At 50.2% G+C, this 15,827-nt stretch overlaps 1 protein-coding gene across 3 annotated transcripts in view; it reads right to left on the bottom strand.

Annotated features, from left to right (window-relative positions):
- Positions 1 to 371: 371 nt before the first annotated feature.
- The window catches only part of Ikzf4 (IKAROS family zinc finger 4), a 20,512-nt gene continuing 5,056 nt past the window's right edge, over positions 372 to 15,827 (bottom strand). The window contains exons 2-9 of one of the 3 annotated variants that reach the window (XM_029542573.1): positions 15,509 to 15,658; positions 13,678 to 13,771; positions 12,406 to 12,510; positions 10,879 to 11,139; positions 9,920 to 10,087; positions 6,096 to 6,245; positions 5,275 to 5,406; positions 372 to 4,305 (exon numbers count right to left, since the gene is read on the bottom strand). In XM_029542573.1, the coding sequence (XP_029398433.1) occupies positions 3,542 to 4,305; positions 5,275 to 5,406; positions 6,096 to 6,245; positions 9,920 to 10,087; positions 10,879 to 11,139; positions 12,406 to 12,510; positions 13,678 to 13,771; positions 15,509 to 15,595 (1,761 nt within the window). In that variant the 5' untranslated portion in view covers positions 15,596 to 15,658 and the 3' untranslated portion in view covers positions 372 to 3,541. Of the gene's footprint in view, positions 4,306 to 5,274; positions 5,407 to 6,095; positions 6,246 to 9,919; positions 10,088 to 10,878; positions 11,140 to 12,405; positions 12,511 to 13,677; positions 13,772 to 15,508; positions 15,783 to 15,827 lie in introns of those variants that run through there. The other 2 variants (XM_021204614.2, XM_029542574.1) reach the window with 2 other exon arrangements.

Below are 15,827 nucleotides of genomic sequence, written 5' to 3'. Positions count from 1 at the left end.
CCTTGAATTTAAAAGAAACTGGGGCTAGGTATATGGAGGAAAGAAAGGGAGAAATATTATAATCAAAGTATAATCTAAAAAAAAATTAAAATAATAATACAGGTTTGTCACGGTGGCCTACACCTTTAATCCCAGAATTTGGGATGCGGAAACTGGTAGATTCCTGTGAATTCCAGGCTAGCCAGGCTACAAAGAGAGATGCCCTGCCTTTAAACAATTCTGTTCTGCTAGACCAACAACTTCAGTAGTCTTGCCTGGTTTCCTCTCAGTCTTAGACTTGTCTAAGTCTTGAACAGAGAAATAGTTGGAATAAAGTCTGCTTCCCTCCCAGAAGGAAAACAAGGGAAAGGGAGTCTCCAAGAACAAACAGGGGTGTTAAATTACTCATGTTTATTTATAACAGACCTTCAGCCAGTACAGTACAAAACTTACAGTAGTATTTCTCCATTACACAAATATTTACTTACAGTATGTTACACATACAAAATGCTTTGCAGTAAGTCTCAAAAGCTGGTTTAACCCCCTTTGAGAAAGGAGAAAAACTCTTTAAAAAAAGGGAAGGGGAGGATAAGTCAGGAACCAGAGGAAGAGAGACAAGGTCAAGGGTCAAGGGTCAAAGGGGACACCAAACAGGCTACAGAGGAACCCTGGGGAGAAGGAGAGGTGGTATTGCACTTGCTTCTGTGTTTATTCTATTTTTGATCTTCATAATTTCTGATTAAAAATATATATATATTATATACACAAGGAAAGAAGCTGCCAGAAGTATTATAAAATTCCACTTGCAGCTTGGACACTGATAAACACACACACACACACACACACACANACACACACACACACACACACACACACACACACACACAGGTCTGGAAAAGTGTCTATTTAGAAATTCTCTCTCTTCCACTTTTTTGTGGTGGTGTTTTTTAAGAGTAATAAAAAAAGAGAACACCTCTTTTCTCTGTGTGGATTTTGGCATTTTGTTTTTTTTTGTTGTTGTTTTCTTCTTTTTCTTTACTTTTTTTCGTTTTTGTTTTGTTTTGTTTTTTTGTTTGTTTGTTTGTTTTTTATGCAAAAGGATCTGGGAGAGAGCATGAGGGTGTTTTGAGGTTCCAGAGCTGGAAGGCCCTGAAAAGTAGCATTTTGTACCTAAGACCCTGGTTAAAGTGCAGTGGTGGGCTGGAGAGAGTCGCCATGCCCCTCCTCCCTAGCACCTGGTCTTGTCCCTTCCGCCTCTGCTCTCAGGGGAGGAGAGTATCCTTTGTGTTCCTGGGAGGTCGCAGGTGCTAAGGCTGACTAAGCAAGGGAGGGGTGGGGCACTCTAAGGCTCTAAGGCCTGCCTCAGAGGAACTCAGTCCTTCTGAGGTGTCCTCAGATACAGGGCAGACACAGAAGAGGTGGGAGCAGGTCTAATGGGAAGAGGCTCAACAACCAGGATGGTTGAGAAGAAGCCCAGACAATAACCTCAGCTGTGCTGCCAGCCCAAGAAGGAATCAGTGCCAAGGTTCTGTGGTGAAGACCCTTCCCTTCTCTCAGGACCACCCCTTTCAGAGCTCATACCTCATTCTCTTGCCTTTGGCAGCACCTGCTTATTGCGACATTCTCAGGGCGGGACGGCCCCACAAAGCGGCTCTCTGCCAAGCTGGTCCTTTCGGGAAGCAGTGCCAGGCAGGAGGAGGAGGAGAAGAGAGTGGTTCTCACCCCACCACCCTTCTCCTGACAGGGGAGAGTAGATGCTCTTCAGCACGCTTAAGAGCCTCAGCCCCAGGATCTGATCGAGTCCACCCTTTATCACGCCTCTCAACGTCCCTAACAGGGAGCGGGGGGGGGGGGGGAGGCAAAAGAGATAAAGAAAGGGCACGGGAAGGAAGATGGACGGGAGGGAAGAGAAAGGGAGGGTGAAGACCAAGACTATAACTTATGAGGTGTTGTGTTTGGTTTTTTTTCTTTTTTTTCTTTTCTTATTTTCTTTAAATATAGAAAAACATCCTTTGGTTTGAATCTCAAAGAAGCAGAGAGTGGGATGGTTGTGGCCCTGGCAGGGAACTCTTTAGAGAGAGAGACTTCCACCTGCAATGGAGCTATGCCTCCTCCTGCATGGTCTCACGAATCCTCGATTATCCAAATAGCCAGAGTGTCTGCAACCACCAGAGAAGACTGCCTCTCCTGCCCTGTGTCTGGAGCTAAGTGTGGAAGGGCAGTGGAGGTGACTCCCAGCTGTGTCCGTCCCATTCTTGCTGGGACGAGGGTGGAATGGTTGACGGGCACATACGTGTCGTTCATCCTGGGACAATTTTTGGTTATACTGAAAATTGGCGGAGAGAAAAGAGACACCTCTTTCTCCCTGCCATTGATCATAACAGGGCCCAGGAGCCTGGGAACGAGACGGTGAGTCCTGCTGGAAGGGAGAGGAAAAAGGCAGCGTGACTGACGGGGTTGAGAGACCCCTGGTCATTGAGCAGCAACCCGCTGGTTTCTCATAATATGGGGACAGAAGGAGTCCCTGAGAGCCTAGGAAGGTCACTGGAGTGTAAGAGTTTGAAAGGTGGAGGAGAGGATTCTACCCATCCCCCTTCCCATGCCCTGGTTCTCAGCTGGGTACCTGCAGCTCTCTGTGTGTCAGAGAGAGGGTTGCAGGTCTACCCTTAGCCCCTGAGAATATAAAATGGGGGCATTCCAAGGAGAGAAAAGCCACCACTGACAGGAGTGGCGAGTTGAGACCAGAGTGGTGTTGAGGGGTGAGCCAGGGAGAGGGAAGGGTGGTAAATCACATCCTAGAGGGAGTCCTGAATGTAGTTTTTAGGGAGCTCGGATTCCCAGGTGAGGTCAAGAGGACCCTCAGTCCACAGTGCCTGGGGAGAGTTTCTACAGCCCCTCCTACCTGCAAATGAGGAAATTCTTCATTCATTTAAGAATAGTGCAAGCTGCCTAAAGTGAGTGGGCACGAGAGGTATGGAGCGCCGGGCCGAAGGGTCCCAGAGAGGAGATAATAACGCCACAGAGCTAAGGTGGGGCCGTCGGGAGGTATCAGCATCAGAAGTGAGGGTCAGATGAATTAGGGTGAGGATTAAAGCAAGAAGCCCAGTGTCTCTTAGCACAGAGAGGAGCTTCCAACCCCTGGAGCTGTGGGAGGATGTGGGATCCACACACACACAAATAATAATAATAAAATTTAAAAACAATCTAGGCTCAGAGCAGAAGGGAGCCATGGGCAGAAGAGTGAAGGAGTGGCCAGAGATTGCAGTAAACTTAAAGAAAAAAAAAAAGCCAAGTTAAAGTCAATTAAAAAAGCAAATGTGCTGGGGAGAGAGGTCAGAAGGGGAAATACAAGCAAGAGACTTTGTCTCCTTGCAATGCTCAAATCAGTCAGGGTAGAAGGGAACAGGCAAAGACGGTTAGAGTCAAGTGTGAAGTGAGGCGGCCAGTGGGTGGAGCTACAACGCAAAACTCCTCAGGGTGTAACAGGAATTGGGCTAGACACCTGTAGGTGGGACAGTGGGGGTGGGGCGGGGCTGAGAGCAGGCTGGGGGGAAAGAGGTCTCTAGCCCACCTTGTGTTCCCCCCGGACGATGTGGGAAGAGAACTCATACCGATCCTGGCTGTGATAACCACAGATGTTACACTCAAAAGGGTCTCTGAAGCCATGGCAGCCCATGTGGATGGTGAACATGACGTGGTCCAGAAAGAGGATGCGGCAGTGTTCACACTTAAAGGCCTTCACGGGCTCACCACTCTCACCCACCACCCGAAGCACTTCCTTGGAGGGGCCTGGGGTGCCCCGCAGTAACCCCTCCTGTGGTTTGGGATCCTCTTTGGCATAGGCGGGACTGTGCCGGCCCACCACTATGGTGGGCGGAGGTTGGGGTGGGGGACCCTGAGGGACAGATACCACCCCGCCAATCCGGTCTTCATGGTTGCTCTCTGTGTCTGTGGAGTCCTGGCAGCCATTGCTGGGGGATGCCCCAGGGTCAGTCAGAGAGCCTCGGGCCCGATAAAGGAGGGGACCTCCATCTCCCAGGTCCTCCGGTCCCTCACCTGCTTCTCGGGACCCTGGAAGCTCCAGTCGGCTGGGGATGGGCTGCATTTGGGTGTACACAGAGCTGATGACAGGTGTGAGTTCTGAGATGCAGTTGGTGGGTGGGAGGCGGAGGGGACGCAGATGCTCTGTACCCACAAAGGCTAGAGACCCTCCAAAGCCAGGCTCCAGGCCATGGTGTGCCACCAACTCTACGTCCTTTTCATAGCCACCGCTGGGGTTCACATCATAGGGAAGGTCCGAGAGGCTGAAGCGCATCTGCTTTTCACCTGCGGAGGAGGATCAGATCTCACTGGCATTGGGACTGAAGAACCCTTATTCTTTGTTTTCCAACCCAGGGACCTAACTATAATAATATCCTTATCGATATTAATTAGTTTTGGGGATCCAACCCGGGGCTTTACACGTTATACATTCTCCCACTGAGCTATCTCTATAGCCCCAGGTGATCTCACTTACTTTCTCTGAGGGTCAGGCCCTGGGCAGAGTCTTAGAGTAAGGCCTCACTATGAAGTCGTCACTTTAAAATGTTTCAGATCCTCAGAGAGATATCATTTGCGGGACAAGGAACCACAAGTTGGCTTCCCCTCACTGACTCTAAGACCAGCCCATGTAGGCTGAAGTCCTTGTTCTCTTCAAAGGATGGAAAAGCTCTATCCCCCATCCCCGACCACCGTTGAGCCCTCGATACTGACTGCTCTCTACTCTCTCTTATGTGTGTTTTGTGTACATGTGTGCACATTCATCACCGTGCTTGTGCATGTGCATGTACATATAAGCAGAGGGCAGAGGACAACCTTGGGGATCTTCAGGACCACCAGTCACCATCTTTGAAATAGGATCTATCGTGGGCCTGGAGATCACCAGGTAGGCTAGGCTGCCTGGTCAGTCGGTCCCAGGGCGCTGGTCTTTTTCTGCCTCCCCAGTGCTAGGATTACAAGCTCGAGCCACCATGCCTGGCATTCTTACGTAGGTTCTGGGGGATGAAGTCTCTGGTTCTCACGCTCGCCCTTTACAGACTGTGCTATTATCCCCCAACTCTCTCGAAGCACGGATTCCCTCTCCACCCACCCCCTTCTGAGTGAACACCCTAAGCACCACAGAGACCACTTGGCTCACTTTTTCCCCCTAAATTAAATCTGCAGACCCAGGTCTCTCTGGTCTAATGGCGGTCAAAACTGTGATGTATTTGAGCTATGGCTCGGAGCTCCTATCTCCTTTCGAGCGGGAACTCTTACCTACAAACTTCTGTGGGGTGGAGCGCTTGCGTTTGGTGAGGCTGTTGGCCAAACGATCAATGAAAGTTGGCCGCTCGGTCGATGGGTGCAGCATTGAGTCAGGCACCATCTCCAGGTCACGGATTTCATCACCTGGAGGGGAGGGGCAGGTGGGAGCTACTGAGTGAGGGTGGCATTGGCCCAGCAGCCTTTGCCTGGAGAAAACCGGCCAGTCAGTAGTCAAGGAAGGTTACACCCGCAAAACTGGGCTTGCTCTCTCTCTCTCCCCCTTTCTCTTCCCCCTCTAGCTCTCTCTCGTCTGTCTTTCTTTTCTTTTTTTCTTTTTTCATTTTATATTTTTGAGGCAGGATCCTATTAAGTAGCCCTGGTTGGCTTTGAACTCACTGTGTAGATAGATCAGGCTGGCCTTGAACTCACAGAGACCTACCTGTCTCTGCCTTCTAAGTGCCAGAATTAAAGGAATGTATCACCATTGGGTCTTTACGTTAAGTTCATTCCAGGAACACTTTAGACCATTTGCCAAAAATCATACATGTCCAGCCCTTGATCTTCGATTCTTTGTGCCTTCTCTCCCGCTATCCTGAGATTATAGATCCAAACTTTCTCTATGCACGGATCCCCCTGTAGACCTTCCTCTATGTCTGGATCCCCTATTGACCTGTTCCAGAACTATGCTGGTCACTCATGGGGTGCTTAGGAACAAATGATCGGATGGTTCGCTGAGTGCGACCTCATCCCTGTGGGAGGAGGTGCTAGAATCACCCTTGCCTGAACTCCTGGCCCTACCCTCAGTTCCCCTGTGGTACAACCCACAGCCCCACCTGGCTGGCCAGCCAGAGCTTGGGCATCAGTGCTGAGACTCTGTAGGTAGTTGTGGCACCTCTCCTTGTGCTCTTCCAGGGTACTTTGCTGTTTGTAGCTCCGGCCACAGTAGTTGCACTTGTACGGCTTGCCCACGGTGGGAGAGGAGACTGTGGAGGAGAGAGCAGAGGCAGTGAGAGTAACTTCTCCCTCCCTGTACCTGGTGCTGAAGAGTCAAGCAGGAGGAGCAACTGCATTGTGATGTACAGAGGAAAGAAAGAACATTGATAACTTGATTTTTTTTAATTGTCTTCCCTTCCCCAACTCCACTTATAACAAAGAAAAGGTGAGCTAAATCTGAAGAAGCCGTGGACACTGTACAGCTAAGGGAAGAGATCCCATGGCACTCCGCTTTAGGTTAGTAGTGGGATTCTAGATGCTCTGGCTGCTTCTCAAAGGAAGTGAAGACTTAGCAGGGGATCTTCCCTGATAAATGCACAGGCCCCACCCCAGGATCTCAGAGTCTGGGGCTCAGACTGCGGTTTAACCTTTCTGTGAGGCAGGCAGGTGGTGTTTATCAGACGAGGGGACTTTTTGCTTGCAAGCACTCCTGCTTTGGTTGGAGGGAAACTGGCGGGCTGAAGCAACAGAAAGGGCAGTCCCGACCAACCGACCGAGTCCTGCGTAAGCAGGAGGAGCAGCAGTGGTTGGTCCCTACTTGTGTTGTTTTTACCTCCAGCCCTTGTCTGGTTTTACTGATCTTTTTCTTTCTCTGTCACTATACTGAAGTACCAAGACCCCCCCCCCCCAGGGAGCCCCATAAAGCAAAAGAACAGAGAAGACAAAGGAAAAGAAAGAGAATGAGTTTGCGCTTATTTTTGTTGTTTTAAAAAGAACGTGTTATAAAAGCTCTAAAGGGAAAAAAACTGGGAAAACAGATTGGTAACTTGTTTAAACATAACTCTTGGGAGGAGATTTTGGGGGGAGGGGGAGAGGAGGAGGCTCAGAGGAACAAGGTGCATTTGTGTATATTTGTGTTTATTGCTACCGTTGAGTAGCAATAACCCTAACCCTAACCCTTGAGTAGTGTGGCAGCAGAAGGCATTGCTAGGAGATTGGTAATTATTATTCAGCCCCACATATGTCTCTGCTGGCCGCCACTAAACCGACCTTTGCCACGTTGCTCTTCACCCATAAATGACATGTTTAAGAGATGAAGTGATTGCCAGGTCCCTCTCCACCCAAGACCCTTGGGGTTTGACGTGTTGGGAGAGGATCCTCTAGCCCTTTCTTTTCTTTTTCTTTTTTAAAGATTTATTTATTATTATATCTAAGTACACTGTAGCTGTCTTCAGGTGCACCAAGGCATCAGATCTCATTACAGATGGTTGTGAGCCACCATGTGGTTGCTGGGATTTGAACTCAGGACCTTCGGAAGAGCAGTCAGTGCTCTTAACCACCGAGCCATCTCTCCAGCTCTTTTCTTTTCTTTTCTTTCTTTCTTTTTTTCTTTCTTTCTTTCTTTCTTTCTTTCTTTCTTTCTTTCTTTCTTTCTTCCTTCCTTCCTTCCTTCCTTTCTTTTTTTGTTTTGTTTTTCAAAACAGTGTGTATCTGTATAGCCCTGGCTGTCCTGGAACTCACTCTGTAGACCAGGCTGGCCTCGAACTCAGAAATCCCCCTGATTCTGCCTCCCAAGTGCTGGGATTAAAGGCGTGCACCACCACTGCCCAGCTTGCCCTTTATTTTTTACAAGGTGAATTACAGCAGGAAGCACCTCACAGAGATGGGACCTAAACTTAAGTCTGCTTTCCTCCTTAATCTCCTACAGAACGATATTCAAAATCTATTCAGTTGACCTTGTTAAGGGTTTATGTGCTTGCAGGGCCTTGTGGTGAATATCTTTAATCCCAGCACCTGGGAGGCAGACCCAGTTGCATCTCTGTGAGTCTGAAGCCAGCCTGGTCTACATGGCAGGTTCCACACTATCCAGAACTAAATAGTGAGACCCTTTCTCAAGAAGAAAAAAAAAAGAATCTGGCCTTCTTGGGGGCCAAGCTACCCTAGCTCTGAGCAAGCCAGGGGAGTCACCCTTTCCTGAGAAAAAGGAGCATGTATTTTGACCATGTGGTCCAGGGGAGTCACCCTTTCCTGAGAAAAAGGAGCATGTATTTTGACCATGTGGTCTTGACAAAGGCCAGCTAGGCACAGTCCATAACATCCATTTCCTTTCACACAGCATCAGTGTCCTTGTTAAACAAATGGGGGCCTTTGGGCTGGGGCTGTAGCTCATTTAGTAGCATGCTTGCTCTGTGTGTGTTGTGTGTGTGTGTGTGTGTGTGTGTGTGTATAAGTATATGTGTATGTATGTATTTGTGTGTGTGTGTGTGTGTGTGTGTGTAAATGTGTGAGTGTATGTGTGTGAAACCTTAGGTTTGATCCCCAGTGGCTCATAGGCAGGAATAGTGGTGTATCCTTTCCAACCCAGTGTTCATGAGATGGGGGAGGAGGAGGGGGAGGAGGAGGGAGAGGAGGAGGAGGGGGAGGACCAGGATCTGAAAGGGAAGCTCATCTTTGGTTACGCAGGGAATCTGAGATCAGCTTGGGATACATGAGACCCCCACCCCAAGTCTCAAAAAGTGAAGTGTCTGCCGGGAAAGGGGCATTTTCATTTAGATTTTTTTCCCCTCAACTCCTTTGCCTATATCTGAAATTCTTATGATCACAGAAGGTGACACAAGAAAAATTCTCTGTAGATTATACAGCATAAGTCAGTGATAATCAGAGGGACAAAGAGGTCACCAATGTGAAACAAGGCTGGGTGAGGAGGCAGAAGACGCGCTGCAGTGCCTCTCTGTGCCCCAGGGACCTCCCCAGTGGGGTTGAGGAGAAGAGCAAAGCCAGGAAAAAGCCAAAGGTCAGACAGCACTAATTCCACCCCCTCTTCCCTCTCCTCAACCCTCAGATCCCCCTTTCCTCGACAACTCAAGCCTCTGGATCGGGCTTCTTCTCCAATCCAGCCAAGAGTCCAACACGTGGTAAAAAGTCTAGAAAGTTCTCCCGTTCCTTCACAGATGCTACCTCAAAATCTTTCACTTATTTTTGTTATTTTGAGGCAGGGCCTCACATAGCCCAGGCTGACTGAACACATGACCTTCTTGCCCCCATCTCTCTGGTACTGGGAGACGGCCACACCCAGCTTCCGAGCATCTTGAGTGGACTAGGGCCTTGTTGCTCCAGTTCCCTCAGGGTCTGAACACTGACCCCAGGGTTCTCTCTGGACTCGCTCTAATCTGTGAAGAATTTACCACTTCTTGGGATGCAGAGCACGAATGAGATAGTCTTTTCCTATTTGGCCCTAGTTTCCATCCTTCCAGATTTGAAAGCCTGCAAGTTTATGGGAACCACTAGAAAATGGGGGGGGGGCACAGTGATTGTCCAAGACCTCTGATATTTTGGGAGTAGGAGTGGGTTGGGGGTAAATATAGTGGCAGGGGTAGGACCTGATGCAAGAGAGAGTGGGGAGAGAGCCTCCCATGGGGCTCAGAATTAGAGGTGACAGGCCACAGGACATTATTATAGTGTTTAGAAACGAAGGTCAGAGAGAGGCCAGTATCAATAAGCCACGTTCTTTTTGCTTCATGTCACAGAATGTGGCAGTAAAAAACCCCAGTGAAGACTCCCACAAATTCCTCACAGAGCCCGCTCCCCAAGTCAGCTCGGCAGGGCCCTGTCTGCTCTGTCTGCTGCTCAGTGACAGGCATTATCCCTCTCCAGAGAAAAGTCTCGAAGCGCCATTTTCTGCACGTGCTAGGTACTTCTCTGTTCCTGTGNGTCAGTCACTGACCTGAGTGTGTGCGGAGGTGGCCAGTGAGTGCGTCACGCCGGCGGCAGGCATAGTTGCAAAAGGGGCACTTGAAGGGCTTCTCCCCCGAGTGCAGCTTGATGTGGCGCAGCAGATTCCCCTTCTGTGTGAAGGAGGCACCGCACTGATTACAGTGGAAGGGCCTCTCCCCTACAGGTGAAAGAACAGGTCCCGGAAGACCGGCATGAGGGGTGTGGAAGAGTGGAGGGCAAGCTTCCCGAGCGCACTCTGGAGGGGCAGCGGGTGCCACACATACCAGGCCTACATTATAGAGGTCACCTGGGGCCCTTTTACCCTGGAAAGGTGTGGATTACAGGAATGTGACTTGAAACCAGAACTTTGGTAGAATGCCTACCAAAAGACCATTGCCCAAAATAGTTCAGGGAGTCCGGTTTGACCCAGGAGCTCAAAGTCTGAGGAGGATAAGCCGGGGCTCTATACCCCCCAATATCCTCCGTTTACATTTTGAGATAAGGCCCCCGGAATTCTGTCTCTTTTTGACCAAAAGCTCTCCCCACCTCTACAAACCTTTTTTGGTGTTGAGATCCACCACAAGGCCTTACACGTGGACACACCCCACCGCCGATCTACACTGAAGCATCAAGAATCCTTCTAGAGGGCCCAGTACCCACTCTCTCTACACCCCTGAGAAAAGAAGTAGTAGCTTTTCTTTGTCACAATGGCTGAGGAAAAGGGCCAGGTAGTTACAGACATTCCAAGGGGCTTACATCCCTCTCTCTCTCTTCTCTTTTCTCTTTTGTCATTTAGGAACCATGCTCTGATTGACCCTTCCACTTCCGAACATCCCCCTGCCCCCCCCCCCCCCCCCCCCGTGGGTCTCTTTGGCCTCTGCCCTACCAGGGTCTTAGCACAGCTCCGCCTCCCAGCTCCACCCCCATCCCCACCCAGAACTCTCCCAGGAGGCCCTTGGGCTTACTCACCAGTGTGGCTGCGCTTATGTACCATGAGCACATTGGGTCCAATGCAGACCATGCCGCAGACGTCGCACTTGAGCTTCCCGTTGGGTAGCCGGATGCCACCAGGGGAGTGAGGCTCTGGCCCGCTTCCATCACAGTAGCCTAAGGGCTCTGACAATGAGTCCTCCACAATCACACTGTCATCCTTATCTAGGAGCCGTTCATCCGGCCCCAGCAGTCTGCTCGACTCCTCATCGCTGTACATCTCCACCTTGATGGAGTTGGCTAGGGGTCAGGGGACTGATGTTTAGAACACAGACAGACAAAGGGGCAACCATTCCCAGGGAAGAACGACACTGTTACAGTCCTGACTGCAAACACTGAGGCTTACAAGCGTCAGGAGGGACAACAGCCTGTTTATTATCTCAGGTGAGGATCCCAGAGTCTCATCTGAACTGGAAGCAATGGAGTGTGTGGGGTGCGCATGCGCTGTCTTCAGTCACTGGGCCGAACAGGTGGCGGCAGAGGAGCCATAGCCTGAACTTTCTTGTAACTAAGAATAATGCTTGGTTGGGCATGGTGGCACGCGTCTCTAATCCCAGCACTTGGGAGGCAGAGCCAGTTGGATATCTGTAAGTTTATGGCCAGCCTGGTCTACGTAGTGAATTCCAGGTCAGCTAGAGCTACATAGTAAGATCCTGTCTAAAAAAATAGAAGGAAAGAACAAGAAAAAGAAAAAAGAAGGAAGGAAGGAAGAAGGAAGAAAGAAAGATGCCTAGGTTTGTCTTGGACAGGAATCCAGCAAGTAACAGAGGCTGGAAAATAGACCTGGGGAGACTGGAGGGGCGAGCAGGCTAAAAGCAGACCACCATTGGAAGACAGGTATCCTTATCCTCCCTAGGAGACGGAACCCCCTAGCCTCTGCCCAGCAACCTGAGGGGACATGGGGGAGGAGCTTTGGCACTAGCTCTGACCTACATTCCTGGCTATTTCAACCATTTAGAGAATGTCACAGATCTAGAGCCAGCTGGGGAGGGGCATTCGGGGGACCCTGTCTGGTACGAGTAGCAGCGTGGTGGTGGAGGTGGTAAAGTCCCCGCTACTGCTACTGTGCGTTTTCTGTCTCTCTCTCTACCCCAATGACCATTTCTGTCTTCTGGAACCTTTATTCCTCCTGCTCCCTGCCCCCTCCGCCTCTTGAAACGGGGTTTCTCTGTGTAGCCCTGGCTGTTCTGGAACTGGCTCTGTAGACCAGGCTGGGATCTGCCTCCCGAGTGCTGGGACTAAAGGCTAAAGGCGTGTGTCAACATACCCTGCTGGAACCGTTACCTTAATGTCACCCATACACTTTTTAACTTTATCTCACGCTGATGTTAGCCATTCACTCTTTCCACAAGCTAGGAGAGCTCTAGGTTCTGGATTCCTTACCCACCCTGATAGTCTCTGAGCAGAAGCCAGAAGGAGATGATGCGGAAATGGGGAAGGCAAACCGAAGGTCAAATAAAAGACGGGGCTGCCTAGTGCCAGGAGTGGGTAGAGGGTCGCACTTACCACTGAGCGAGCGGCTGGGTGAAGAGTGCTGGCTGTTTGGGGTGCTCACCGAGGGCCCCACTGGGGCCCCAAGGAACTCCTTCTCCAGAGATGAGTCCCCGCTACCTTGGAGGAGAGAACGGATAGCAGGTAAAGCTTGGGCTGAAGCCGTCTATAGTCCACTTCCTAATGTTTAAGAAAAACTCCAGTTAAGTATCACAAACATTTGTTCTATAGCCAGGTGCAAGGTAGGCTGAATGTTGCGCACCCTACCTTGTGCCCCAGCAGCCGGGTGCCCCTCGCTGACTCTGACTTCCGTGAGCTCAGCAGCCGAGCCTGGCCTACCCTACCTTTATCTATGCCTGACGGGAAGAGCATCACCCACTACTGGGCGGGCCAGGGTAGAACAGAGAACAGGGATCTGAGGAGGTGGGAAGGGACATTTTTACCTACTGCTCTCCCGGGAGCTCCCAGGAGCAGCTTTGGAATCCGTAGGAGAGGGATCTGGAAGTGCCCAGAATCTATTGGCAATATTAGTAGCAATAACAATGGCAGCTGGCTACTAATTACTGACTGGATACTTGTATCAGGTGTTAGTCTGTGCGCTGGGATGTCTCCTTTAAGCTTCACAATCACAGTATGAAATAGGCACTGCAATATTATTTCAAAAAAATTTTTTTTTTGACTAGGAGGCACAAAAGATGTTATATCACTTGTCTAAACTGGTAGTGGCTGAGGTGGGGGCAGGATCACAAACAAGATGAATGCCAAGTCCTTGGCTACTGCTTGGCCAGTCAGGAGTCACTGCTTCAGTGAGGGGTAAGGTGGGCTCATTAGGCTTTCTAAATTCAGCCAAACTTTTCTCCAGAGCTAAATGTCAGTTATCCTAAGCTTGTCAATTCCAACTTGTTGACAACATACTTTGTAAAAATGCTTTTTTTAAATGTTTTTTAAAAATCCAATAACATACCTGAAAACATGAGTGCCTTCAAAAATCCCCCCTCCCCACACATATGAATGAAGTCAAAACACATGTAGATAAACACACAGACACAGATCACACATAAAGAGAACATACCTACTGGGATAAACATCACAGCCGTCTATATTATCTGCTAACATGAACATGCATGGGTATATGTGCAAAGGCCTAAACATGGAAGAGAGAGAGAAAGAGAGAAAGAGAGAGAGAGAGAGAGAGAGAGAGAGAGAGAGAGAGAGACCCTAAAATTCATCCCTAAAGTTCACCTAGGTTAGTATTTTACCCAGTTTCCCAGCTATGCACATACTTACTTTCACAAAATAAAGATTCCATTATAAAATGGTTGGAGTCCTGGGCCTGAGGCAAGAAATCCGGAGCACACCCTCCTGAGAGCTCCCTCTCCAGCTTTGGTCAGTGGGAAGAAAACAACCACTCAGGACTTGGGGACCATTTCCCATCACAACCTCTCCTAAAGTCCCGTTCCCCGCTCCATCCCTTGGAAGCCTGAGGAACCCTGTTCACCATATAGAAAAAGCCTTGTGGCTTGAATCTGATTTTCCCCTGCTAAGGCTCCTTAGGCGAGCAACGGTTTTCTTAAGAAGTTGCCTTATGTCAGCACCAGACACAAACCATGATGTGAGTGTCTCGGGACCATTAAGACTTGTAGATTCAGGTCCGGTTTTAACCTGTGCCCTTTCAACTGAGTTTACAGAGGCTAGATAGGTCAAAAAAAGGCTAAGTAAACTCAAAATCCTCCTGCCTCAGCCTTTGGAGTACTGGGATCGCGTGCATGCACCACACCCAGTTTCTTGTTCTTTTCAAAGGTTAGTGCTGACCTACTACAAAGCACCCAGTATTAGTAAGAAGGGACCTGCTGATTCTAAAATGACTGAATTTCTTGGAAATCCATATCTGGTCCCAGGCTGCTGGAGCTGAGGCTGCCTCTAAGACTAGGGGCTAGCTTTCTGGGAGACAATATTCTTAAAGGGAAGCGCAGGGACACTGAGGGAAAAGCATTCCCAATGAAGGGCTGGAAACAGGAGAGAAAGCAGGAGCCTCAAGGCGCACCAGTAACTCCAGAGGCTCTTTGATGCTGCCGTCATCCCTAGGATAAAGGCAAGAGGGAAAACACACTCAAGTCTACTTTCATGGCACTAAAATCTAAGAAGGAATCTGTGTCAAAGGCCAGAGGGTCTTTGTGGGGCTCCAGGGACTTAGACTTCTAGCCTGAGGCTGATGGGGACAAAAGTCAGATTTGGGAAACTCATTCGTTTTCCCTCTCAGCCTCGGAAACCCCAGTGAGGGAATTTCAAATGCCTGGGACTTCCAAGAAATCTCAGACTGTCAAAGCCAAGAATTAAGGCTGCTCTCAGGTATCAGACACTTTTTCTTGGTCAAAGCCATCGTAGATTGGCTGAACCTCCAGGGAGGAAAGCTAAATCGTGAGGTCCACAGCAAAGCAACTAGGAGGTGGAGAAAGGGCAGAAAGGCGGGGAAGGGATGGGGAGCAGTCGCGCTAAGCTGGGCGGTCTCACACGCTGCCGAAGGAGACTGGCCCTCTCCTGGATCCCTTGAGTGGTTGCCTCTGGGGAATAGCCTGGAGCTCTGCAAGCCTCTGCACTTCTCTGCAAGGGATCTCTTTCTCCAGCTTTCTCTTCTTGACCATGGGCTCCAGGTGGCAGGATGCTAGCCTGCTATCAGGGACCAGTCAGTGCACGAGCAAAGAAAGACTGCCACCCCAGCTCAGCTCTATTGTGGGCAGGAGGCTGAGGCCCCTCACATGTCGGTTCCAGGCTAAAGCGTCTGCTGTCAAAGCTCTTCTTCCTATCTCAGGTCTTTCTACTCTCCATTCCCACCCAGGCCTGTTTCGGCATTCCACCCCTGGCTGCTCTACCTCTGTCCCCAAGGCCTAATCAAGATGTCACCACAAGCTCCCACTGTCCAAGTCACGGTCTTCGCTTAGCAACACCAAGCACCCTTTCCCATCCTCCCCAAGTGTAAGGAGGAACGCCCCCTCCCCCCGCTACACACACAGCCCCCGTCCTCTCCCTCTCCTCAGGCTTGGGAGTTGTTACTGAATTGGTTCCCTAGCCCCATCACCCCCCAACCCCCCTCCGCTAGCCGCCTTCTGCCTGAACTTACATTATCCTTCCCTTGCCGGTGAGACCCTGGGGTGCGAACGCGGCCGCCGCCTTGGAAACGGCGAGGGAGTGCGGGTGGTGTGTGCATGTCTGCGTCTCGGTGGCAGGCAGGGGTGAGCCCAGCCACTCACCTTCCAGGAAGCGTGGATTCCTGGAAGTGAGGGGAACCGCCGTCATTTCGCAGGCAGTGGCAGCCGCACGGTGAGCAGGGGCCCACGGCTGCAGCCGGCAAAACCGCTCAGCCCAGGGTGTATGTGCTGAGAGCCTCGTGAGTGTGTGTGTGTGTGTGTGAGAGAGAGAGAGAGAGAGAGAGAGAGAGA

The sequence above is a fragment of the Mus pahari genome, chromosome 9 (genome assembly GCF_900095145.1).
Source record: "Mus pahari chromosome 9, PAHARI_EIJ_v1.1, whole genome shotgun sequence".
Classification (NCBI taxonomy): domain Eukaryota; kingdom Metazoa; phylum Chordata; class Mammalia; order Rodentia; family Muridae; genus Mus; species Mus pahari.
This window is presented reverse-complemented; position numbering and strand designations above follow the sequence as displayed.